The sequence below is a fragment of the Nesoenas mayeri genome, assembly GCF_963082525.1.
Source record: "Nesoenas mayeri genome assembly, chromosome: 4".
Classification (NCBI taxonomy): domain Eukaryota; kingdom Metazoa; phylum Chordata; class Aves; order Columbiformes; family Columbidae; genus Nesoenas; species Nesoenas mayeri.
The window spans coordinates 12,247,113-12,274,192 of NC_137540.1; the positions used below are offsets into that span (position 1 = coordinate 12,247,113).

Genomic DNA, 27,080 nt, shown 5'->3' on the forward strand with positions numbered 1-27,080 from the left:
AGGTTGTTTGCCTTAGAGTCTATATATTCTTTTTGGTTGGATTTATTTTGATTCAGAAACATTAACTCTGACTAGTAAGACTTCTGGCTGTGAATTTCCATTGGTTGGAGTGATAGACATCCAGGGTGGCATGTTTTTAAAAATATGGTGAAGAAATTTGTTATCAGTTATGTGTGTTACTATTGCCTGCTATTTTACTTTGTGTTTATTTTTGATGTTTAATACTGGGAACATTTATATTTTGGTTAAAAAAAAAATGGACCCTTTGTTGACATCACATATCTCAAAAATGCTGTTTGATACTCCCTGGTTCAGCCTTAAAATGTGAAGGTTGTATATGGAACAGGAATTGTTCCTTACCAAGCTGGGCAAATATCATTGCTTCATGTTTCCCATTCCAGTTGTTTTATCTTCATGTTTTGAAATAGCTGCTGAATCAAGACATAGGTTGCTAGTGGTATCAAAAGAGCAGGGCATGTTTCTTCTTCATTAAGCAGCTCCAAAGGCTTTCCTGACAGTGGAAGACAAGCCAGGCACAAGAAAAGTTGAAAAAAATCAGTAAAAGATAAGTTTTGCTGTTGAGTTCTGGCTTTAATCCACAGTTTACCTATATGCAGTCCTGGTTTATCTTTTCAGTTTCTTCTCTGGCTGGTAGAGTAATTATTTTGAAAAGTATTACAACTGAATTTTCATATCTGCAAACAAGTAGCTTTGCTTTAGGTAGCCAAGAAATACTTTGGTGTTAAGTACAACTTAGATGACAGCCTCTGATAACCTTTTTTTTAATAATGTGTCAGCTTTCTCATAGTAGTAAACATCCATAAGTCATGTTTTTTAACCTCTTGTTCACTTGCATTGTTAAACATTGTTTTCCATTTTTTGTTTATACTTTATTGCAGTAATATTTGACAGATGGCATCAAGCGAAGGCTTTTGATGGTTGCTAAAAATGAAAACAAGCTTGGGTTAGATAAACTCCGCTCTCCCCCTTGCTAAGATTTGCATCTAAGTTGTTGCTTGAGTAATGCAGGGAAGTCCTGGGACTGTATAGCTGTACAAAAGTCAACAGCATTCTAGAGATGAAGATGAATGTGTATGAAGTACCTCTCACTAAACAGCTTTTGCACTTTCTATTGATGTGTTCTTTGCAAATGTTAGCTTTTAACGTACTTGTGTTTAACAGCGACCTGCAGTGGATGAAGTTCTTCGAGAGGGTCACATCAGCCTGTCGGGTCTGCAGCTGCGTGCTCACGCCATGTTTTCAGCGGAAGGTCTGCCCCTTGGAAGTGACACTTTGGAGTATGCGTGGCTGATAGATGTACAGGCTGGAAGTCTTACAGCTAAAGTTACGGCACCACAGGTACCATGTAGAAACCATTCGCTTTGAAGCATTGCCTTTCTCCTTTCTTGTAAAACTAGTGTAGTGCAGATTTTGGAAAGCACAGGATCTCAGCTGGATTTCGATGCATCTTTATCTTAACTAACCATAATTTTATAGTCTGAAAATCCAAGAATTTCATTGAATGGATGGGAGATGCTGAATGAGCTGAATTTGATGTTAATCTTAAATCTAAGTCTAACAGTGTGGCTACTGTTATGTAAGAATTTGAATACATGACAGTAACAGAGCACTAACAAATCAGTAGTGAATACTCTTGTCACTACATGCAAACATGTATGTTGCATCTATGTATGTTAATGCACCTTAATACTGATTAGAAAGGCAACCAGAGTATCTACATGCCCTTTAAGTGGTTTAATTGCAAGGTAAATAATACATCTCTGTAAACAGAGCAGTTGTTTTGGGATACTTTCAGTCATAAAATAGGTAACATGATGAAGAAGAGGTTTAAGTATGAGATGACTTAGTTGCCTGTGACTTCCTCTGGGGTTACTTTTATGATGTTGAATTCTGGGGATGCAAGTTTATTACCCCTGCTGGTTAACTCTGTGGGAAGGACTAGTAGCGTCTGCTTGTGATTGCAGTTTGAAGGGCAATTTGGCATCCCTTGAATCTAAGGTTCTTGGATATATACAGGCATCTGCATGAAGGGATGCTGCCAGTAATGAGAGTGTCAAGTTGAGCATCTGGAAAGGAATTAGCTTCTGGATAAAGTTCTGGCTTTCCATAGAAAGCTATGGACAAAGCCATGTTTTAAAGTAGGAGACAAATGAGATCATTTGTGGGAGTGAAATATGGGCAGGAGAGTCGCTGGTAGCTCAGTCATGCTGCACGCTGCATAAATTCTGATGCTTGGTCCTGCTGGAACGTACTTTGCTTTCACAGTGTTGGATTCTCTTAGGTCAGTCTTAGCACTGACTCCTTTGGGTTTTACCATTTATATTGCTTTATTTTTCCAGATATAATAATGGCTCCAAGCATACAGTAGGCAAATCACTTTGATTTATTTCGGGCATGGGCTGCCAGATATTTAAAAAAGGTTGCTTTGTCATTGTATTCTGAGACATGAAAAAAATACATAAATTCTGTTTAGTAGTTACTCTTTGGTTTATTTATTTATTATTTACTTTTCTTAAGACATTTCTACATCCTCTTATTCCTCTAAAAGCTGGCTTTATTTTCTAGGATTAAACACTTATCTCATTAGGAAACTTCTGCAGCAAACAAAGTCAAAATAAGGCATACAGGCAACTTCATTAAATCCGAAGAATAGACACGGATACATTTTCATGCTACAAATAGGGACTTTGGTGGCAGTATTTCCCAAAATGCTACTACTGATTTAGATAGGCTATGGTGTTTACCTTACTGCTCTATGCTTCAAAATTAAACCTAATTGTTTCAAAAAGTATTCTAATGTTAGAGAACGCTTCGAAATACTTGATGCAACTTAAGGATTTCTTTCCTCTACAATGCCATTCTCAACTGTATACAGGATTTTTAATCTATTTTTTTGTTGTCAGCACTGCTATGGACCAGAACTTGAATTCACTGATTCAGGGTCATTAGCTTTTTTCCTCCCATAGTGTGATGTATTGCAAGAATTTATGAAGGGACAACACTAAAGGGAGGAAGAGAAATTTTGTGCAAGACAGTCATAGCTGTATTAAATTCCAGTTCAATTACTGCTGATTTTTAAGTGTCCTTTCCTTTGGCTAGCCAAAGAAAACCCATTTCCCTCTCATAATAGAGACAGACAGTCATGAATCATTTCCTTTATGAATAAGCTAACTATATAAAAGATTTAAATCTACAATAGGCTAATTACGAGGTCTGGCGGGATTCAGCACTGTTCTGTTTTGCCAGTTTCCTCCTATGCTTTCTAATTGAACTTCGTTACTTATGTAGAAGGAAGGCTGACATTTAAATTATGAATGGTGGTAAAGTATTTTGAGGTATTTTTTGAGGTAAAATAGAAGGATCTCTGTCTTTACAATGAAGTTCTCAGTTGACAGTATTAGCAGAAGCTGCTTCCTTATATTAGGAATAATTCAGGAAATTGTTTAATGTCACAGGATTACCCATGAATGCTACAGAGACTTGCATGTTGTGACACACACAAAAATAAAAATCAGTCTTGAGTAACCGGAGGTAGTTCATGTGTAAGCAAGAAAATGCAGCCAGAATGTTATGGTGGGGTCTTCTGTTTTCATTCCTGCTCACCTCCCAGCCTGTGGTGATGTTCTTTCAGTACTCTGTTGAACAGTGAAACTTCATTTTACATACTTCCTATTAGACAACGTGCTGTTATTTGCCTACAGCTTGCATGTCTTCTGGAATGGGGGCAGACCTTTGTGTTTCATGTGGTGTGCCGGGAATTTGAGCTGGAAAGGCCAAAATCTGTAATAATTTGCCAGCATGGAATTGATCGACGTTTTTGTGACTCTAAGGTAACCTTTCATCCATCTTAATTGCTTGCTGTATTGCACAGGTTCTTTGGAACATTTTAGAAATCCAGTCTTAAAGGTATCAAGCCACATGGAGTATGTAGTCAGATTGGATGTTCCCTTTGATAAATTATAGCTAATTATGTTTTAGAAATAAAAGCAGTTATCTCTAGATTTACCTGTGGATGTGCACAATATTTTTTTGGTGCTCTTTGAATTATTTAAAGAAACATTATCTGCAGGAGTCATGCCTTGTTTCTTGGATCTGCTATGACAGTTAAGAGCCAGAGGCCACACTCCAGTGTCCCTTAAGAGATAAAACTCATACTTGCCTTTGTTCTCTTGGCACATTTCCATGGTACTTTTTCATCCCATATCCTTCCTCTTTTGTTGTAACAGTGCTTTGATGGGAGACTTAAGCTGACAACTTATAGCGTCCATGGATTCTTTCTGATCTTTTTCTTTTTTTTACAACAAATACGCACCTCCCCAAAACCAAAAGCAAACAAACAAAACCAAACTATAACAAAAAACCGAGCAAACAAAACGAAACAAAACAACCACCCCCTCCACAACAACAACACGGGACTCTTAATTACCCATCATGTCACTGTGGATTCTGCTTTTGGTGCTTGTCTCTTGGTGTGCATGTGTGTGATCAAACGAAGACCAAAGGAGGCTTGCCATATTTTAAGTATAATTCCTGGATATAATCTTTTGACATTGTCCTTGTTTTGTTGTTGTGATGTTCTCTGTTGTGACACTTGATTTGCCTTTTGCTGGGAGAAGCCAGGACATCCAACTGCGTTGGTTGCCTGATGCTGCTGGACAGAAGAATTAAATATGAACTAGTGAAAACAAACCTCAACACACAATCACCCCTTATGCTTATATTGATATTACAGAATAAGTCCCTTTTCATTGCTCTAGTTTTAGGCCTCTGTTAAACAGAACGTAAATAAAAGGATAAGCACAAATTAAGCTAAGGCTGCTAAATGTAGGTTAAAATCTCTTTTTCTTCAGATGAACTGTGTCCCTGGGCCATGCCCAACATCTGATGATTTAAAGTACACTATGACACGCTTAGCCATGGATGGAGCAGATCTGTATGTGGTAGAACATGGCTGTGCCACCAATATAAAGGTAAAAATATTTCTCTTAACTGCAACTGAAATAGTTTTTTGTCAATAGAGTTCTTTGTAATTTTTGATAGAATAGCTATTTGAATTTACTGGTTGCTTACATGCAATGGACTAAGCAGAATTGCTGAAACTTTAAATGATAAAATGTTGCCTTGTACTGTGCCAGGAGTACATCACTTTGGCTTCTGCTTAGTAATTTCATTAATGATCTTGGAAAATGGTAAGAATGAATGGGTGTCTGCCAAAATAAGAGTGGAAGCTACAAGACTGGAGTAAAAATAAAAAAACCCACTGGGCAATATAAATGTGTCTGTACCTGAGAGCTAATAAGAGCTTGTCCTATAAATTAGTAACTCAGCAGCTGGAAGTGATTGAGATGGATTGTGTACAAGTCAGTGCTTGATAACTCATGATGGTTTTATGTGATACAGCTGCTTGAATTAAGATGTATCTTTGGTAGAGATGGAAGAAGCGTTCGTGTCATGCCTGGCTGAATGTAGAGTACTGCATCATGTGTCCTCTGTTCAAAAAGAAGGGTGTGCAGAGAAGAGCTGATATTCTCTCTGTTATCCTATCATACAGGAGAAAACTAGAATAATTTAGTCAGTGTAGCAAAATGTAAGTTAAGAGACAGACAACTGAGTTATGATAACAACAGAAAAGGAGAAAAGTGTTATGCTGGTGTGACTAGTAGTTGAGCTGACCGTTAATAAATTTGGTTTTTAAAGGTAAGCTTAACATGTAAAATTTAGGGGACAGCTTCACATTATGAGCAAGAATCCAACTGAAAGAAAGTGGTAATTATTTTAGACACTTTTTTAATGACATGGTATCTTGTCATTTGCATGGTTTCCTACCTTGTGGCAGTAAAAAAAATGCATTTGAGTCTCAAAATTCTTTTGAGTCCAATATTACAAAGCATCAGCACAAATATTAACTGTGTTTTCAGGCACAAATATGAATGGTAGTGTTTTCAAAGGAAGCTTAATAACCTGAACCACTCTGGAAAATTATATCCTGAATGTGTTTCATTTGCATTTTAAAAAAGGTTTTCAGTACTCCTTTATAGTCTGTGACAGAGACAAGAAGTAATGATTTAATATTAACCCTGTGGGCAGCTCTTTCATGGCCAGGTTCTTTTTTAGCTTTTCTCCTTTTCTCTGCGAAAAGTTTGAAAACCTGTTGTGAAATTTCAGGTATTTCATGGTGACTTTTTGGAGTGGAGTCAAGCTATGCAGGAAACTTGGTCCAGTGTCTTCAGATTATTTGAAGACTAATAATTTGTGGCAGGGCTACGTCACCTTTTATTGCCGTACACTAGTGTTGGGGAGAATTGATACTGTACGGGCAGGTGGGGTAGTTGCACAGTGACCAATTCCCACAGCCAAGTGTGGGGGTAAAGCAAGAACTGCTGGTTCCTCTGTGGAGAGGCTTCGCTCCTGCTGGGATTCTGCTTTTCATGGGAGAGAAGCAGCCTCCTGTTTGCTTCAGCAGAACTACTAGAGTGTGATGGTAAAAGGGCTACTATAACACAACATATTTGGATCTCAGTTAAGGTTTAGGAGTTGGAATTTCTTGACTTGGGCAGTGTTGAACATGGTTGTCTCACTGAGGTGTTGATTAATTGTAAAGTTAATAGAGCTTTGTATTCAAAGGATCTAATGAATATTTTAGTCTAAGGGCATACAATGATATATATAATATCAAATAATGTATCTATGATTTAGAAAGTTTCAGATTTCTTGGTTTTTTTTAGATGACAGTGAAGATTTAATTTTTTTAAACGTTCATTATAACATCTGTCCAAAGCTGTGTTTTCTCTTTTGATCCTGTTACAAAAGGAGGCTCTGAATTAGAGTTTTTAATTTTGTTATTGAAAAACTGTCTGAAACTAATTTCTGTGCTGGCCTTCTTTTGCATGGGTGCACATGCTGCATATAAAACTGGTTTACTGTCATTTTTTGGAGAGAAGAATTTACTGAGATCTTTCAGGAATGTCGTAGGTGATGTGTTAACTGGTTTAAGGCTGCTACTTCTTTGTTTTGCTCATGCCTAATCAGTTCATGTTTTAAATCATGTTTTCAGATGGGTGCCGTACGTATTGCAAACTGCAACCTCCACAACCAGTCTGTTGGAGAAGGCGTAAGTGCTGCCATTCAAGACTTCCAACTGAGACAGTATGTTGAGCAGGTGAACAATTGCAGAACTGGTCTTCAGCCAATCTTAAGGAGGGCGTATTGGCTGGAAGCTGGCTCTGTCAACTTGGGGCTCATCACTGCTGACATTGCTTTAGCCGCTGATCATCCTTCTAAACATGAAGTGCAGAGACATTTCTTAGAGACTCATGATAACCGAACGAAGAGGTAAGAGAAATGATTGAAGGAAGTGCGTTTGAATTTTGGGGGGGATCTAAGTTAATACATTCATCTGAAGATGGAACTTTGTTGTTTGGTTTGGTTTTTATTGTTGTTTACATAGATTACAATTTATTGTCATTTTTAAAAGTATATTGAATGCTTAGCTATGGGGTTGGTGGTTTGAATGTGCTTGGACTACATAAGATGGTATGATTTTTGGAAAAACTTACTTTTCCCTCTGCCTTCCCTCATCGCCCAAAATGAAGATCAGGGAGAGGAGTGGATTTGTCCTTTGTTCTCAAGCTGGGCAGAAAACAGGCCTTAAAGGGTTGTGAGCAAGCTGATGAGCAGCTGTGAACACGATGCATGTTGCAACTGTGATTTGTGCATCTCCCCAGAGAGCAGTTGCCTCTGGCATAAGCAACATAGACCAGTGTGGAGTGTGTTAGTTGTGCTTGCCTCTGTGCTGAGAGAATATGCTGTTGATATGAGCCTGTGTTGTGGCAGGTGGACATAATCTGTGCCTGAGCACGGTTCCCTGAGCACCACATATACGCTTGCAATTTGCTCCTTTCTGGAGCTAATTCTTGATTTTATGGCTCACGTCTGTGTTGCAGATACAAATCTTACCTATTTCACGCTGAGTCAAATAGGAGCTCACGTATGAGAGAGGGATATCTTTTGACCTTGTTTTCACTAAGTTTAAATGTACTAAGGCTGATGTCATGTTTTTGTTTTGTTTTCTCTTCTTCTGCCTTTGTATAGATTGTGGTTTTTGTGGCCCGATGATACTCTGAGGAATAAGAGAAGCAAGAACAAGTGTGGCTGTCTTGGTGGTTGTCGATTCTTCGGGGGCACATTAACAGGACTAGATTTTTTCAAGCTTGAGGAACTGACACCTTCAAGCAGCTCTGCTTTCTCAAGTACAAGTGCAGAATCTGATATGTTTTATGGACAATCTTTACTGCAGCCGGGAGAATGGATAATTACGAAGGAGATTCCCAAAATTTTGGATGGTGAGAATGCATTACACTGTAATTTTATTATTTCTTGCCCCCAAGTGTAAATTCTTAACTACAGATTAGTATTTATGGTCTTTCTGATCCTGGTTAATGAGTACTTGTGTTCTTGTGGTGTTGGTCGTGTAGTGGCATGTGCCCTTCCAAGAGCAGACAGTAGCTTGACAGTAGTGAGCAAGCTTTCACACAATAAAAATATAATAATATAAAGGATTAATATATTAATAAATATAATATGAAATTAATATAAAATTATATTATAATGCAACTCCTTTCTGGGTAAAACGTTATTTGACTTGCATCTGTCTTACTTACATAGAAAGCAGTCTGCCGAGACAATGTAATTTTTCTCTGCTGTGACTCGATTTGTTTTTGTTAGTACAAGGTACTGGAATATGTATGCATTGGAAAACTAGGGCTTTTATTTAATAAGGGTTACTATTTCAGTGGGCAGGGAGGAGACCATTGCAGTTGTATTATCAGATGTTCAGGTTTTTTTTCTTATTTCTGATTCTAGGTAAAGCAAATGGAGTAAAACGAAAAGATTGGGATTGCAGATCCATGGGTATTGAAATAGAAAGAAAAGCACAACATCTAAGCCTGCAAGTGCCGTTGCGCTCCCATAGCTCCTCATCATCTTCGGAGGAAACGAGCAGTTCTAGTGCTGCGCTCCCCTTGCTTGCAGGTGAGAAGGACAGCCCATCGTCAACTACCGAGGATCACTTGGGACAGAAGGAGTTCTTGTCTGGTGCAAAAAGGGAAGATGGCCATGGAAGGTTAGTACTCTCTGTCCAGGTAGAAGTATGATTCAACTCTTGAACGTGTCATGACAGAAATAACCCTTATATTTAGTGATTTATAATTATTGGGTTTTTTTTTTGTAATGGTACTACTGAATTGCATTTCCTAATTTGAATGCAAATTTGGATCTCTGTTAGGAGATGAGTACTTGATCTGGGTAGAAAAATCCAATATGCAAGACAACAGCACTTGCCACCACGGTTCATTTATACACCCTCTGCATGTAGACAAGTGAACTAACAAGCAGAGTTTCATATGTAATCAACGTGATGAAAATAATTGCTATGCTAATAGAAAGTCACAGAATCACTGCAGCATTTGACAGCTCCTATAATGTAAAAAAGAGGAGCATTCATGATAAAATAAGCAAATGAACCTTTAATTTGTGTTCACAGCGTTGCGGTTGATGGTGCGGAGGGCAGCCCTGCGTCCCCTGGCAACCAGGAAAGGCCTGTTGGTCAGTCTCCGCTGCGGTCTCCACTCAAACGGCAGGCGTCCGTGTGCTCCACCCGCCTCGGGAGCACCAAGAGCCTCACGGCAGCTTTCTACGGCGACAAGCAGCCCGTGGCAGTCGGCGTGCAGTTCAGCAGCGACGTGTCTCGCAGTGATGAGAATGTCTTGGACTCCCCAAAGCAGAGGAGGAGCTTTGGTTCTTTCCCGTATACTCCATCTGCGGATTCAAACTCGTTTCACCAGTATCGCTCAATGGATTCCAGTATGTCAATGGCTGACAGTGAAGCTTATTTTTCTGCAGCAGAAGAGTTTGAGCCAATAAGTAGTGATGAAGGTCCAGGAACCTATCCAGGAAGGAAAAAGAGAAAAAAACAAGCTCAGAAAATTGAATATAGTAGAGGGTCTATTTATCACAGTGTAGAAGGGCCCTTGACAAGCACAGTCCATGGAGACGTTAGTCAAGATGTTAAAACATTGCCAATTAAGACTCATCCTTCACAAGCTTCATTTGTTTCAGCTCTGGGAGGAGATGATGAGCATGTTGAGAACATGTATGTCATGGAATCTGATAAGGCTGTGGAAAGTGAGCAAATAACTTCCCAGCAGCCTGTAATGGCATGTTACCAAAACTATCTTACACAGTTCCAGGTGATCAACTGGTCTGTAAAGCATCCAACTAACAAAAGAACTTCAAAATCCTCACTACATCGCCCTTTAGACCTTGACACACCAACGAGTGAAGAAAGTTCATCATCTTTTGAACAACTTTCTGTTCCAACTTTTAAGGTATGGAAATGCAGGAAGAAGGAGCAGAGAAAGGAAAAATAATTCAAAACGAGTTAAAATTGCTTAATACACCTGCAGTGTAAATAAAGCCATGAGAAACTTGAAACTTCTTTGCTTTTAGTTAAGGAATACTTCATATTTCTGACTTGAAATCATGGGCTGTGTGGCTGGGAGGTTGTGGAAAAGAAGACATGGCTTTAGAAATCTGGATAAGATGTGTGTTCTGAATTGTCGTTATTGCACTTTAAATGCTGCCTGTTGAATGATATGCAGCTGAATGATATGTATGTGGATTTTCTTTAAAATATTACATAGAACTTCAGTAGCAGTACATTTAATACTGATAAAGGATAAGCGAGGCAGTAAATGTTTTGCTTTGAAGTAAAGTTGAAACTCGTAGATTTAGGGAATTTTATGCAGATGTTTGGGCTTTTTATTTTTCCCCTGTGATGCATGTGGTCTGGGCATACGTGCTTAAGGAAGGAACTGAAATGAAATATATGAAAAAAAAAAATGGAAATGACTTGATAGAAAATAGATATCTAAGTTCTGGACTTTAATTTATTACCACTTCCCAGCAAAAACTTTGTGTTCATGCAAGACTTTTATAGATTAGTATTTCAAGGTTGTTTTTTTTTTTAAAGCAATTAATCACTATCTATGTAAAAAACCTTGTAATCTAATCTGTCAAGTTATTTAAAAAAATCCAAAAAATCCCAGGAGTTTTTATAAACTATATTGGAGAATCTGCATATTCTTTTAAGAAAAAATCCTGTGAGGAGAATCTTCATTTGAAAATTCCTCGGGTATTTTTTTTCATATATAAATGGAATGCAATAAATTTCTTTGTACTTTTATCTCAGATTGTTAAACAGGGTCTCACAGCTAATTCGTTACTGGACAGAGGCATGCAGCTTACAGGATCAACATCTAAGTAAGTTGAAAGTATAAATGTATTTCAGTTGTTAATAATTTAATTTATTTAATTTTGATGGTGGTATATAATGAGAAGGTAACATATGTATGTAAGTGTTGGTTGAGACCCCAGGTCCATCTAGCACAGAGCTCTATCTCCCACAGTAACCATGGGAATGGACACTCAGGAGCAATAAGAGCAGAGTAAGCACATCCTGCATCCCAGCCTTCAAACATCTTCAAGTTAGGTTATGTGATTGATCTAGTTGTAGACTCTACAGCATCTCCTCCAAGGTTTTGTTCAGTCTTTCCACGTATCTATATAACTGCATAACATTATTTAGCATATTTTTTTAAGAGTAGGATTTTCCTGGTACTCCTATTAAATATTTTGGCTCTTGCTAGCCCTTCCAAAATTTGCTTCGTAGCAGTAGCTTTTGGTACGGAACTATTTTAGAAATTTTAGAATAGAGTATTCTATTATAAAATGTTTGGGGTTGGTCAAAAAGAAAATACAGTGAAAGAATTAAATGCTTCCACTTGTACATTTTTAAGATTGCAATTTGCAGCTTAATTTAAATTAATCTGAGAGGTGCTTATGGCAAGTGTCCATCATTGCATTGCAAAAGCTGAACTGGAACCCAGGGCAGGGCCTTGCTCTGGGATTATATTTGTGTACTTTCGAAGCAGTAGAAGAAACCTGCCTTTATACACATTTTATTGAGAATTAGAATGATAGCAGGATGTCTTTGTATTTCTTTTACAAAGCTAGATTATTTGACTTGTATTTGACTCATTTAGTACGCCTTATACTCCTTTGGAAAAGAAGTCTGGAGAAAATACAGATGATGAAACAATAACAGAAGAGTGGACGTTGGATCACCCAGTCTTCCAGACACGGACAACGGCAATAGTAGAAGTAAAAGGAACTGTAGATGTAGTTCTGACTCCTCTTGTAGCAGAGGCACTGGACAGGTAATGAATTTTACTACTGCAGTGTTGATTTAGCTACAAATTGTCTAAAATCAAAGCTGTGTTGTTCAGCAATGGTATAGGTTAAATGATTGAATAATGTTATTGATGGAAGAGGCGGGCTTTGTAACCAGTGAATGTAATTCTGCATTTCTCATGAAGAAACTAGAAGAATGTCATGCTGACCTGGGAAGTGCCCTTTGTGTCTCTCAGTGCTTAATTTTTCTCTCTGCAGTGTTAATTAAACGTTAGTGATGGTGTGTCATGTGAAAATGGGAGTTTAAATGGTCTGTTGTGGGCTTGTTTCCTCTCACAGGTATATAGAAGCGATGGTGCATTGTGCAAGCTCTCGACACCCAGCAGCAATCGTTGATGATCTGCACTGCAAGGTTCTGCGGGATGCTGTACAGAACAGCAAAACAAGCTTCTCAGAAAATGTAAGAAAGGGAAGAGAAAAATGCGCAAAGATTTGAAATAATATTGTTTTCTATATTTTACATTAAAAAAATAATTTAGTGTTTTGAGATCTAGTAACTAAATCAGATGTTAATTTGGAATACATCTTTATTTCCATCCTGTGCTTAATGTGTGTGCATTTTTATAATGAACTGTTACACACTGTCTTTCAGTGACCAGAAATCTCTCCTATGTGATTGAAGCTTTTCTGTTTTGGACAGTCTAGTCAATATCTACAATAGTTTGCATGAGATCATACGTTCTGTGCTTAGAAATTACTATAAACTCATATTCTTATGTATTATATTCATATCAGCATTACATAAGTTATTATTTTACAGTAGTTAGGGCGATAGTTTCTGTGAGGTAGAGGAAATCCAAACTGAGCTGTGAAAGTGCATGTGTGTTCTTTGCAGTTCATCTGATACCTTAAAAAAGACAAAGTAGCTTGAAATAACTGTGTGGTATTCTGCAGAATTAGGAGTTCTTTCTGTCCGAGCTAATGAACATATCTGTATTTCATGATTTCTTAGACTTCACAGTGTTACAGACACTGATTATTTGCTTCATGATAAGTTGTTCCATATAACTGAAACTTTCAGCTGAAATCTGGTCATTAGACAGTTCATTGCAGACACTGCTGCCCTTTTGGATCTAAACCTACTTGATCTCTAAGTGCTACAGTCCTTGTTTTAGAAATCATGGTATTGTGCTTTCCATGAAGTCAGAATCTCTTGCTGCTTCTGTGCTAATAAACTATCCTGTTACTCTTTAACTTAGCAGCTCTGAGTTTCACTGAGAATAAATCATTACGTGCTAACACTTGTTTCCTCCCTCCAAGTTATCTTCAAAGCAGGATATTAGAGGAACAAAAATAGACACTACCACTACAGGAACAACAAACCAGGGACCAGCACAGACCAATCTCTCACTTAAGCAAGATAATGTGACAATTAAAGGTCTTCAGGCCAATGTTACTGTACCAAAGGTAACAACTTTTTGTTTAGCTTATTAGTAGACAAGTGCCTCACAAATTACCCTTATTTTGCATCCCCATCAGTTCCCCAAAAGCTGAACTGAAGCTTAAGTGTTTGTGTGATAGACAACTGAAGTTTTTGACAGGATAGTGTGTTTTGTAGCTGCTCAATTTGATTTTGGTAGGTGTGCAAGTTAAATAACAACCACTGTAGGAATAACTGACTGCAATGTCTTTATGTTTTTACATCCTCTAGGTGTGATGGTTTTATTTTTTTTTTTTTTCATTGTATTGATAATTATAAGACAAGATTGTATCAGAAAATAGTTGTGTGCACTTAATGTAACATGTTTTCCTAAATTTCTTTACTATTTGGGGGAATTTTCAATACAGGTGAACCTGTGTTTACTACAAGCATCTGTTGATGAATCGCCAGGAGTTTCTTCTGGGAAAACCGTGACTCACGTTTCACTCGTAGCTTTGTGTTTTGATAGAATTGCTACGCAAGTTCGTATGAATAGGTAAGAATAATGCATATCACTATTAGTGGCTCTTTCTTGTTATGGCAGTCAAAAGACCTACAGTGACAGCAATTTCTTTGAACCATAGCTTTGCAGTTCTGGAAAGTATTTGAAAGAGTTGTCGTGGCTGAGTTAAGCAATAAAATGCGTCTTCTATGGTTTATAAAAAGTTATATATAATATCTAATTAGAATTGCAGTTTCTTTAAGAAATGGACGAACCCTTCTGGAATAATTTTGGAAGCTTAGTTTTAACTCCTTTTTGCTTAAATGACATGCAGGATAAAATTAAACTTTTCAGTATTTTTCTGCCGAAGTTTGTCTGTCTTCTGTCTTACAAAGAATTCTTTAATACTGCTGTGCCAATGTCACTTAACAATTTAAATGGGTAAAAATCAAATGAAATGTCTCTGAGATTTGATCGGGTTTTTTCTCCCTTATATTCAAGGGGTATAGTTGAGGAGACTCCAAACAATGCAGAAACAGGGAGGAATTCTGTCACATTTGATCGCTACATGCAAACCAGTAAAATGCAGCCCCAGTCTTCTGGCTCTCTGCGATCCAATGCCGGAGCAGAAAAAGGAAAAGAAATTGCTGCTAAACTGAACATCCATCGTGTTCATGGACAACTTAGAGGCCTTGATACCACAGGTAAGCCTGGTTTTTTTTAATTGTGGAAATGTCACTTTTCGTAGAAGCAGGTGGTTATAGTTTGCTTTGGTCTTGTGGTTTGGTTATCTTCCTTTTTTTTTTTTTAAATCAACACAAAGACACTTGAACCTGGAGGTTTTGCAGATACTCTAAAAAGAAGTTTAGGACAGTTATTCCCAATTATTTTCTGTTGTTCTACTGAAGTGCTACATTTAAATGCAGACAGAGTGAAAATAATCAAGACTAACTTGAAAGCAGTTTGTGTGATGAATGGGTTGTATTGTAAAGATTGACAAGCACTGGGAAAATTTCAGGTCTGAGCTCCCTTCTTCCCAGTTGATCTCTTCTCAGCTACCATTTTTTGTCATCTGATGAGGGAAATGCTTATTTGCTGTCTTACTACTTTCTAACAATTTCAAGATATAATATACCTGTTGTACTGACAATTTCAGCATGAAATTGTTAATTGAATAATGGAAATAATTGAATAATGGAAATAATGGAAAACTGAATAATGAATAATGGAAAATTGAATAATGGAAACTGTAGGTTTCTAACTGTAGCGACTATAAAACTGAAAATGAAATCTACTCAATTGTTTCTTGTTTGTGTGATGGAAATTCCTTCAGGAGGTTATGAATTAAATTCAGCTACTATAACTACTGACTGTGGAAAAGCTTAAGATGACCAAAAGCAGATGCAGTTTTTGTTAAAATTGATGGAATTTTGGTGGAATCTATACCAGTTAGTGCTGTGGTTTACTCTGTACTACAAAGAATAGGAATCTTTAGGACATGAGGAAGTGCTCTGTGAAACAAGTAGGATTCAAAACTACAGAATCTAAAAACAAAACAAAAGAGAAACAACAAAACAAAAACATCCAGAAAACTCCCACACAAACAAAAACCAAACTAACAAAACCACACAACCGAAACACAAAAGCAAACCCCACCACCAACGACCAAAAAAACCCCAAACAAACCAACCACAAAAAAACCCAAAACAACAAACAAAAACCCTGTGCACAGTGTGAGTGAGCAAATAGCATTGGAGGAAAACAAAAGCAGTAAGAGAACACTAAAATGGTTAATTCCTTTTTTACATGTTTATGGATAGAATTGTAGCTGTAGTGTCCTGTGTTGGGTATGCTGCAGATGTTCAAGAAGGCCAGTTAATTTTTGAATTCTAACCAGCAAAACCCATCATCTTCTATTTAAAAGGTTTGAGAAATGTATTTCCTAGGTATCTTAGCATTTCACATGCTCTTCAAAAGTGATTTCAGTTATAATTTGGAGGCAGAGAGGGAGGATTGAAAAGGGATATGAAATGACTTAGTGTAGTTCTTTTCCCCAGATATGTGACATTTAGCTCTGTATGTGAGTTAATAGGCAATAGGTATAAAATTATTTAGAATATTCCTTCAGAAATGTCACTAGAAGAAAGGATTTATATTTAAGCTACATCCTAACATGAAAGAAATCAAGGGGTCATAGTCCCCTCCTGGATCTTAGACAACAAAGATCATAATTAATTAAAAACTGCTTGGGTCTATGTTTTCTTAGGAGTCAGTGGGACCTGGCACTTTACATTCTCCCAACATAGACATCAACACGCTTCCAACCAAGCAGCAGACCTTAAAACAAAATTAGAACTTTATTTCTAAATAACCTTAAAGTAAGCTATAGTTAACACCAGATACATGCCTACCGAAACAGATTATCCAAGAATACTTTCAGCGTCACTGTCATTTGTTGCTGTTAAACCTTGGGGATTCATTAGGAATGTGGTTTTGGTAAAATAATTTCAGGCCAATTGCCAGTTTCAGATAGAAATCTGAAGACCTTGTTTGTACATGTATTTGGAACCACAAATCGACAAAAAGATGAAGGCAAATGTGTTAGGATTGGGAATGTCTTGAAGCTTTAACTTTGTGTTGCTCAATCCTTGTTTTTCAAAACTTAAAAACTACGCTGCCCATCTTAACAGACCAGGAGGAAAGGTTTTCATCTTCCTTATTTGCTTCTTTTTTATTGATCTTACTTCCATTTTCCCCCTGTCCTGTTTGAGGGATACTAGAGAGGCAACACTCCCAAAACAACAGTGTTTATAGAAACGTCAGAGAAATATTTGGAGATGGAAAGTTCTTTTCATTTTGTAACCAAGTGGTAAATATGTGGGTTTTTTTTTCTCGCAGATATTGGAACTTGTGCAATAACAGCTATTCCTTTTGGGAAATCAAAAGTTCTTTTTACTTTGGAAGAGCTGGATGAATTTGCTTTTGTGGATGAAACAGATCAACAAGCTGTTCCAGATGTAACTCGAATTGGTCCTAGTCAAGAGAAGTGGGGATGGATAATGTTTGAGTGTGGAATTGAAAATTTAACTATAAAAGGTAAGGCTTTAAGTAGGCTTTATTTTATGAAACTGTTAACTATTCTGTTGTTAGGTCTTCTAATTTAGCAATTATTTGACTAGAAGTTACAGAATATAGGTGATACTAAATAGTACACGCCTAGTATAAATAAACTATATCACATAATAGATAATGGAATAAAGGAGCTTTTAGTACTCAATGCCACTCCTGTGTGAAATAATTCCATATAAACTGGTTTCAGCAGTTTCCAGACTTAAAGCGAAGGTAAAAATCGATGCTTTCACTGATCACTTAAATCCTGACCTTGCAATCGTACTCACAGTAGATGTCTGCATATAAGGGCTAGAGTTTTGCTTTGGCTGGGGAAAGCTAGTTTCAAAAAGAAAAGGAAACAATATACAGGTATTTCCTGTCATCCAAGTTGTTCTTTGTGGGGAATGTTTAAAAACATTTTCACATGAGTTGTCTTCATCTAGTTGGAACAAACTAATGGAAGCTCTACAACTAGCTGTTAAATTGTGGAATAAAAATTGTAGTGATACATTACCATTTTACACAACAATTTATCTTGTTTAACCATAATCATACGCATTTCTCCTCTTAAGAGCAGATCTTTTTTATGGGACGCAAGTTACACAAGTTGACACGTTGCAAACATTTACAGTGTTGATGTGTGTGTTTTTATAGGAGGAAGACAATCTGGAGCAGTATTGTATAACACATTTGGAGTCATGGGTAAATCAAGTGCTACAGAGAGAGGTGGATTGCTTGCATCAAATAACTCTTCCGATTCTCCAACTGGTAGTGGGTATAATACCGATGTGTCTGACGACAATCTTCCTTGTGACAGAATAAGTCCCTCCTCAGATATTAATGGAAACTCGGTTTCAGATGAGCAGGTATGTGTGCATTGTGTTGAAATGATCGGTCTTGGGTTGTTCTTTTTTAAAGTGATAAGAATTAATAATCAAATTGACAATTGTGCCAAATGAATTAATCGTGTCTGCTTGCACACTAAACTTGCAGCTTTCTGCAAGGTCTCTTGGTATTGTCTTGGGAGAGATGGTGAGCAGAATTAGCTTATTTTCTTCTTTGCCTAAATGCATATTAAACCATTTCTTTTGAACAGTGCACTGTATGATATTTTAGTGCCTTTCAGTGTAATCACTTTGGAAAACAGTTTCACTTTTGACTTTGTTTCCTTTTTTAAGGACGAAGGGGTTGAATCTGATGACCTGAAAAAAGATATACCCTTGATGCCTCCTCCCCCTGACTCTTGCAGCATGAAGTTAACAATCAAAGAAATTTGGTTTAGTTTTGCCGCCCCCACCAATGTGCGTTCTCCAGCCCATATATTTTCAAGGTATAATTTTACCTGATTTCAAAGAATGAAGGTGACAATTCTGCTTTGCTAAATTACAGTTGTATTTGGTAGATTCTGAATGTAATTCCAATATTTTTGGAAGCTTCTCTGAAAATGAGAATTTTGGATTTTACGTATGTTGCGGTAACTTTTGCTTCAATTTTTGATGGTTCTCATTATATGGAAATATTGCTAGAAAATTTTTAGTTGGATATGATTAGAAGAAAAGACCTTTTCTGTTATATTCTACCTGTTTGAATGTCATTCATAATAGCATTCAAAAATTGTATTAATTGCTGCTGCAGAACGTGAATACGTAATTCTTTTTCTTTTTCTCAATAGGCAGCTGAACCTCTTGAGTACGGCAACACCTGCAGTTGGTGCCTGGCTTGTTCCCATTGATCAAGTGAAATCATCATTAAATAAGTTAGAAACTGAAGGAACCCTGCGAATCTGTGCTGTTATGGGTTGCATTATGACAGAAGCTTTAGAGGTAAATGACCTTTATAAAATCAATAGGCGTATCAGAACAGAGCAGTGCAATATGTAATATATAGCTGTTGTGGGTTCTGGATATTGTTTTCACTGATGAGTTTGTAGCACCTCTTATGACCCTTTACTTCCAGAAGTGGTCACAAAAACTCACCACTTGTGCTTTTTCTATGGAATCTAAATTTCAGTGGAAAAAAATTCTAGTGGAAAAATCTTGTGCTTCTGACAGAAGTGCATTTCCAAGTAACATAACTAGAGGTTCTGCCAGTTGAAAGTAAGAAATATGGCTGTAGCATCCAGTATATTTTATGCAATCTGGAAGTGTGTTAAATTATGAAATATTCATGGCATCTTTTGGGAGAAAATGTGAACTTATGTGCTGCTGCAATGTATTGAATCATTGTGTTTATTGGATCTGCTTGTTAGAGGAATCATAGAATCATTTCAGCTGGAAGAGACCCTCAGGATCATCGAGTCCAACCCCAGCCTAACCCTAGCACTAAACCATGTCCCTAAGAACCTCGTCTAAACACCTTTTAAACCCCTCCAGGGATGGTGACTCCACCACTTCCCTGGGCAGCCTGTTCCAATGCCTGACAACCCTTTCCATGAATAATTTTTTCCTAATATCCAATCCAAACCTCCCCTGGTGCAACTTGAGGCCATTTCCCCTTGTTCTATCACTTGCTACTTAGAAGAAACCAACCCCCTCCATGCTACAGCCTCTTTTCAGGTAGTTGTAGACAGTGATAAGGTCTCCCCTCAGCCTCCTTTTCTCCAGGAAGGGAGGACAAGCATAGTGAGGGTGAAACAGTTTAGAGAGAAGTGCAAAACAGACAGTTTGTACGACAAATCAGGTGTTACTGTGATCTGCTACGGAACTTTCTTGTGTGTAGGCAGTCTTCTGCTGTTTGTTTACTTGGCACCATCTAGTGGGAAGATTTTGAGGTGATACCCATTGGCGAGATCCCGTCTGGCATCATAAGACTGAGCTTAGTGTCAGGCTAGTCTTCTGCTGTACTCAAAGAATCATCATTTGCAGCAGTCTCTTATTGCCGCCTCCCTTCCTATTTCTTTTTCTACCCTTTTTCTAGCATTGAACCAAATTAGGAAAGTGTCTTTTCTTTAACTGAAAATAGTTTCTTTTCAAATCTTGGCTATCTGCACTTATCTGTCTATTAGTCTAGAAGACTTTGCAAAGCCTGGGATTTGAATCCAGTCTTTCGTTTTATTACTTCGTATAAATAATCAATCATGAAATATGACTTTTTCACATACCACCTCTTAAAACAAGGTAGGTATCCATGTAGCAGCTCTTTGCAGAAGTTCAAAATGGGGTTAGAATTTTGTGGTACCATAGATGAAATCTTGTAGCTCATGCGCGTGTTCTATTTGCAAGTTGTGTTCATATGTGGAAAATTGTTACTTTTTAATCTAGAATAAAAGCGTGCACTTTCCTCTGAGAAGCAAGTACAACAGGCTTACCAAAGTGGCTCGTTTCTTGCAAGAAAATCCTTCTTGTTTACTGTGTAATATATTGCACCATTACCTTCATCAAGCAAATTACTCCATTATTGAGGATGCTACCATGGTGAGTTACCCTGTAAAAATGGAAATAGCTCAGTGTCTTAGTTTCAGATGTACCAATTTTAATGTCTTAAATTAGGTAACCGTTTAAGGAAAGTTAACAAACAAGAAAATATGACCCAAGTAGATATGGCTTCTCTAGTTTCATTTTCTTTGAGATATGCTGGTTTTGTTGTGGCCTCTGTATAAGCATATTTTTTGTTGAGCTATTTTGGCAGTAAATACGTAAGAAATCATAGAAGAAAAAGATATGTCTTTACAATTGTTAATGGCCTTTTTATCCAGTTTCATTTTTCTTAAAGATAACAGCAAAGTGGTAAAAATTCGCATCTGTAGTTTTAAAATTGAATAAATCTTAATTATTAATGCAAATGCCTGCACTGATCAGCTTATTCCAAATTCTCTCATTAGAACGAGTTTCCATGTCCTTTAGAAACACTTAAATAATGCAGACAGTTTAAGAAAAAAGCTAGAATTGTAGAAACTTTAAGGCTTAAGAATCTAATTTGTTTTTGCTGGCTTCAGAATGTAAATGCCTGGATCGTAATGGTAAATAATTGTTTGAACAAACATATTAGGCATAAGGAGGAGTGTTTGTTCCTGATTTTGTGTCATTATCCTAATCCAGTTCCACAGCTGTCAGGCTTAAAGGATACGTTTTTCACCACATTGAGCTGAGAGCCCTGTGATCAGAAATAGCTCGGCTTGTGGCAGAAATAGCACTGCTTGATTTGTGGTCAAAATGAGAAGCACTTTGGTTTTTTCTTTAGCACAGTTCAGTGATGTAATAAAAACAATCCCTATTTTTTGTCTCAAATTTATGTTTTTAAAGTACTGCTTACCAACAATGAAAAAAAAAACACATTTTTTTTTTAATTTCGGTTCTGTTTCTATAGTCAGTCTAGTGCTGTTGTGAATTTTAGTCTATAATTCAGAGCCTTATGACTACTGAAGTACATTTATGTTCATATTTAATAAACCTGTTTCCTGTTGTTCATTGTTGGCCTCTTGGGCACGATTCTCAGGTCATGTAAATGTAAATGAATGTATTTACTGTGTTCAATGAAGCTTTATCTGTTAGTGCTGTGGCTTCTTATGTCTGAACAGACGTCGTGTGGTGCCAGCATGGTTCTGTCATAAGCCTCTTGAGCACAAAGAGTTGAGTTCTGACTGGGTTTTTTTTCCCAGTTTACTTTAAAATGCTGAGATATGCGATCTTAATGTTTGTTTTTCTTTAAGAGCGATGGCCTTCCTGCCCTAGTAACCTTAAAGAAAGGTCTGGTTGCTTTGGCAAGGCAGTGGATGAAGTTCATTGTGGTGACCCCAGCCTTTAAAGGAGTCAGCTTGCACAGGCCAGCCCAGCCACTGAAGTGGCAGCCAAACGCCTGCCACGAGCATGAGGATGGACTCGGGTTAGACAACGGAGGGGGACTTCAGAGCGACACCAGTGCTGATGGAGCAGAGTTTGAATTTGATGCAGGTATTTTTCTCTTCTTCTGTGTCCCTATACATTCATAGGGATAGGTAGGTCCTCTCAGAGCTTTTGTATCTTTTGTAGTTTTAATGCTTGAGTACATTATCATTCTTCGTTTTAAATCATCAAGCTTCTTTTTTAGAATCATCTTCATTTTCAAGCTGCTGCTGCCAATTATAATTACAGTATTATAATAATTTTAATAGTTGTTTGGGGGAAAACGAAACAGGAGGCTTGTATTTCTTCACATACTTTGTATTGTTATGTACTGGACGAAATAGATAAACTTAATTATTTTTTAGCTTGCAAATAGGATTCTATTGTGCGGCTTCTGACCTTAGTTAAGAGTTGTAACATGAAATTCTATGAGCTCTCCCAGGAATAGTTTCAAACCTACCTTCTTATTTGTTCTTTGTGAAGACGTTTTATTTTTCCTTCTCATTTTTACTACTTCATACATGGTAGATTTCTGTTGCCAGCTTATACATGGCCAGTTTAACAGAAGCAGCTGAATTAGGTTTGTATTTGATACAAAGCTGACTTAAGAACCACAGAAAGGAAGGGCATAAATAAATACGTGTTGTTGGAGCGCTCTTTTTGCTGCCTTGAGTTGACTCTTTTTTTGTTTGTACCATCTATGTACTGTCTTCAGACTTAGAATGTTTATGTTTTTCTTCTCTCAAGTAAGAATTATGCAACACTGAAGAAAAAATAATTTGAAAGAATCAGGAGGAGAACGTGCTTTCGGTTAAAAGCCAGGTAGCAGTTATCAGCTTAAAGACAGCAAAACCAAAGATGTTTGTCTCTGAAACTTGTATATAATCATACAGTGTGATGGACATTTTTTCCTCCTTCTTTAAAATATCTGCTTTGGTTGAGCAGAAACAGACTATTACAGTCATTAAGTTGTTTGTTTCTTTCCCCCCTGTGTATATTCTTCTGGTTTTTGCCAAGAATTTTGGAAGTAGCAGTTTTGCTGCCTTGTATAGATGGGCTTATAGATCTAAGTCATGCAAATATAAGCATCTTAATTCAAAAAAATGATCAGCCATGCCAGAGTTAGCAAAAGAAAGTGAAATTTGGCAACTTCCTATTGGATTTGTAGCTCGGAGCAACAGTTCTATGACATTAGAAGGACAAAAAGTTTTGTACCTGGATTATTACATAAATTCCATTAGGCCCGTGTCTGAAGTTTTCTTATTTGTCTTAAAATTCTCTTGAATTCCACAGACAGCTGTGTGTAGGTGTGTGTCAGAATTTGGAACTTCATGACTACTTGTAAATAAATGTACCTAATAATAGATAATGTACCTAACAATAGATAATCGTGGTTCCTCACGTGTATATACAAATGAGAAGAATGGTTTGCTTGGTTCCAGCTACCGTCAGTGAGCACACCATGCTCTTAGAAGGAACAGCCAATCGCCCTCCCCCTGCTGGTGGCTCCTCTGGGCCCGTAACTGGTGCTGAGATCATGAGGAAACTATCTAAGACTCACACGCACAGCGATTCTGTGCTGAAGATAAAGGTAAGTTTCTAGCACCGTGCGTGATGGGAAAGTGGTTTGTAGCTGGCCTGTTTAGAAGCAATTCTGTAGGCTGCAGATGAATAAATACTTATCTAAAAAGTAACTAACACATGGAAAGTATGCTCCTTATCCTATAAAATCGATGCGTGATCAGCTGGTGTATATTCTGTGTGTGTTCTTGATGTGTCTTCTTGCCAGTGAGCTTCAGAGCCAAGCCTAAAGACAATATATCTATGTATCATTTAAGGATGTTCTTTAACTTTTCTGGTTTCTCATCTAGAGGATTTAACTATTGTTATACAAAATCTAAGATTGACGTAGCGTGTGGGGTTGTTTGATTCCACAAGCTTTTTAGAAAACGACAAGATTTCATTGTTCTCTCTACTTTCTGAACAGAAAGAATCTGTGAATATTTGTAGGTTTTTGAGAGTGTGGTGTGGGGTTCTTTTGTTTGTTGGTGTCTGAGGTTTTTTTTGTCTTCTGTATGCCTTCTGTTAGGCAGCTTGATGGCTTGTACCAATTCCTTTTCAGCTATGTTTTTTCACAGAGTGGTTGAGGTTGTAAGGGATGTCTGGAGGTCATGTTGTCCAGCCCCCCTGCTCAACCAGGACCACCTACAGCCAGTGGCCCAGGGTCATGTCTGGGTGGCTTATGAACATCTCCAAGGATGGAGACTCCACAGCCTCCCTGGGCAACCTGTGCCAGTGCTCAGTCACCTTCACAGGAAAAATGTGTTCCCTGATGTTGAGAGGGAACCTCCTGTGTTTTGGTTTGTGCCCATTGCCTCTTGCCCTATCAGCTGGCATCACTGAAAAGGGCCTGGTTTCATCTTCTTTGCATCTTCCCTTCAAGTATTTATAGGCATAAATAAGATCCCCCTGAACCTTCTCTTCTCCAGGCTGAACAGTCCCAGCTCTCTCAGCCTTTTGTCATTGGAGGGATGCTCCTGTCCCTTAATCATGTTAGTTGCCCTTCATTGAGCTCTCTCCAGTATTTCTCTTCAGTACTGGGGAGCCTGCAAGCAGGATGCAGTACTCCAGGTGTGGCCTCACCAGTGCTGAGTAGGGGGTAGGATCCCCTTCCTTGACCTGCTGGCAACTTACTGCCTAATGCAGCCCAAGCTGGACAGCTGGGCAAGGACGCCTTGCTGCCTCACATTCAGCTTTGGTGTCTGCCAGGATCTCCATGTCCTTTTCTGCCTAGCTGCTTTCCAGCTTATTGGATCCTAGCGTATACTGGTGCATTTATCCCCTGTAGCAGACGGTTGCCCAGTACTATCGCTTACTGCTCCCTCCTGGTGGTCTTGCATGCTTTAGGGTTATGTGGCACAGATGCTTTGCTTGAAAGCGCATCTGGCTCTCGTTCAATTTTGAGGGCAGAGAACCTGTTTCATTTTGTAAGCCTTTAGGTGGACCAGGAGCCTTCCTCCTGGTGCCAGATGTCCCCAGCTTTCATTCTTTGCCTTCCCCAGAGGCTGCACTTTGCTTATGCTAGGGATGGATGGAAGGGATTTGGTCTTCAGTTGAAGACCAAATACAAATGAGGCTTACATTCAGTGGTATGTACTGTTCCTTCTGCAAATTTGCTTTAGATAATTCTACACATCTGCAGCTCCACTTGTTACTTCTTCAGCTTTTAAAACTGTTTTAACATGTGGAATTATTTCAATACTTGAGAATTCAATAGCATCTTTATGCACAATACCTGCATGGCGTATAACCTGCCCCAAATGAAGTGCTACTGGTCCAAAAGTTTGCAGGAATTAGATTTTGGTAGTTCTTATGTTCCAGTTTCATGTTCAGAGTAAATATTGCTTCCTTTTGCACTTTATACAGTACTTCATTAGTTTCTTTGTTTTCTTCACAAGGGTATACATCCGTATCATTCCTTAAGTTACACTAGTGGAGATACAGCTACAGATTCACCAGTACACGTTGGCCGTTCTGGAATGGCAGTCAAAGAAAGTCCGAGAAAGGAGAGTCTGCTCAGCTATCTTACTGGGAGCTTTCCTAGCCTGCACAATCTTTTGGAAGGGACGCCTCAAAGAAGTACAACTGCAGTTAAAAGTAGTTCTTTAACAAGAACAGGTATGATGTAGCATAAGTAAGCTGAAGGGAGGATTGATTTTATTTGAATTTATTTGGAAAAGGTACTATATTTTCACTTTGAGTTATTTCTGTTTAAGATCCTACCTCCACCATTTTCCCCCCCGATAATAATCCTAGTTTTTGACAGCAGTTCCTAGACATTGCTACACTATACCATTTCCTATAATACTCACTGCAGTGAGTACATCAAGTTGGAAAAAGAAATGATAACTAACAAAATAAATAAAATATTATGTTTTTACTTAGCCTTATTACTTTTTGAGTATAGTACATAATTACTTTAGTTAATATTTTTCGATTAATAAGGAAATTAGGTGAACGTTCTGTATTTGTCATTTTTTTCTTGACCTTGTAAGTAGGTCAAAAAGTGGACTAAAACTAACGTTACAGTAACTTAGTGTGTGTATAATAATTTGCAGATTTTTAGTAATGGCCTTTTGAACAAACATGTTTTGTAGAAGTTTGAAATACATACATTGACATTTTTATGTTCCATGTTATTGTTCAGAGTGATTTTTTTATAATTTATATAAAGAAAAATAGAGAAGTTTGTACTGCAGTTTCTCTAAAACCTGTCTCCTTTGCTGCCAGGGGATGAACTATTATTCAGAAAAAAAGGTATTTTGGTTTCTTAATGACTCCTTTTTCTAATTAATGGTAGAGATGAATAAATGCAAAGACATTTGTAGTGCAACAACCATTAGTCTCCTAGTATTACCTCTGCGGTAGCATCTGTAGTGCTGTTTGCCACAGAATTTACTGGAATAAACATTAAGGATTAGGCTTATTTTAATAGTAAATGTGTATTGTCGGTAAAATTATGCTATGTTCCTGGTTTTTGGGGACTTTGATACAAACACTAAAGCTACTGTTTTATCTGTATAGGAAATACTGTGGCCACAGACATGTTATCTGAACATCCTTTGCTGTCTGAACCATCTTCTGTGAGTTTCTATAACTGGATGTCAAATGCTGTGGGCAACAGAGGAAGCGTAGTACAAGAAAGTCCAGCCACCAAATCTGGACACAATAGTCTTCCAACAGGTATTGCTAATCACAGCTGAATTTAAGAGATCATTCTGGGTCGGCTGTTCCTGTGTTCACTTTCTTATCAAATGACTTAAGTTCAATGGACGTAAATACTTTAATACTTGGGGAACTTTTCAGCAAACTGGAAAATGAACAAATGTGATTAAAGCAAAAATGTTATTTTCATTTTCTTCACCCTGCCCTCAAAAATTTAGCTTTTTTTGTACAT

At 37.7% G+C, this 27,080-nt stretch overlaps 1 protein-coding gene across 4 annotated transcripts in view; it reads left to right on the plus strand.

Moving 5' to 3' along the window:
- BLTP1 (bridge-like lipid transfer protein family member 1) overlaps nt 1–27,080 on the plus strand; it is a 126,855-nt gene that overhangs the window by 47,103 nt on the left and 52,672 nt on the right. For all 4 annotated transcript variants that reach the window (XM_080343187.1, XM_080343184.1, XM_080343185.1 and 1 more), the window contains exons 22-43: nt 1,183–1,359; nt 3,723–3,851; nt 4,872–4,991; nt 7,076–7,353; nt 8,113–8,363; nt 8,884–9,142; nt 9,563–10,406; nt 11,270–11,340; nt 12,123–12,296; nt 12,610–12,730; nt 13,591–13,737; nt 14,119–14,246; nt 14,694–14,896; nt 17,091–17,288; nt 17,958–18,169; nt 18,482–18,633; nt 18,976–19,126; nt 20,564–20,716; nt 21,952–22,192; nt 23,566–23,714; nt 25,582–25,801; nt 26,708–26,866. In XM_080343187.1, coding sequence (XP_080199313.1) covers nt 1,183–1,359; nt 3,723–3,851; nt 4,872–4,991; nt 7,076–7,353; nt 8,113–8,363; nt 8,884–9,142; nt 9,563–10,406; nt 11,270–11,340; nt 12,123–12,296; nt 12,610–12,730; nt 13,591–13,737; nt 14,119–14,246; nt 14,694–14,896; nt 17,091–17,288; nt 17,958–18,169; nt 18,482–18,633; nt 18,976–19,126; nt 20,564–20,716; nt 21,952–22,192; nt 23,566–23,714; nt 25,582–25,801; nt 26,708–26,866 — 4,537 coding nt within the window. The remainder of the gene's footprint in view (nt 1–1,182; nt 1,360–3,722; nt 3,852–4,871; nt 4,992–7,075; nt 7,354–8,112; nt 8,364–8,883; nt 9,143–9,562; nt 10,407–11,269; nt 11,341–12,122; nt 12,297–12,609; nt 12,731–13,590; nt 13,738–14,118; nt 14,247–14,693; nt 14,897–17,090; nt 17,289–17,957; nt 18,170–18,481; nt 18,634–18,975; nt 19,127–20,563; nt 20,717–21,951; nt 22,193–23,565; nt 23,715–25,581; nt 25,802–26,707; nt 26,867–27,080) is intronic.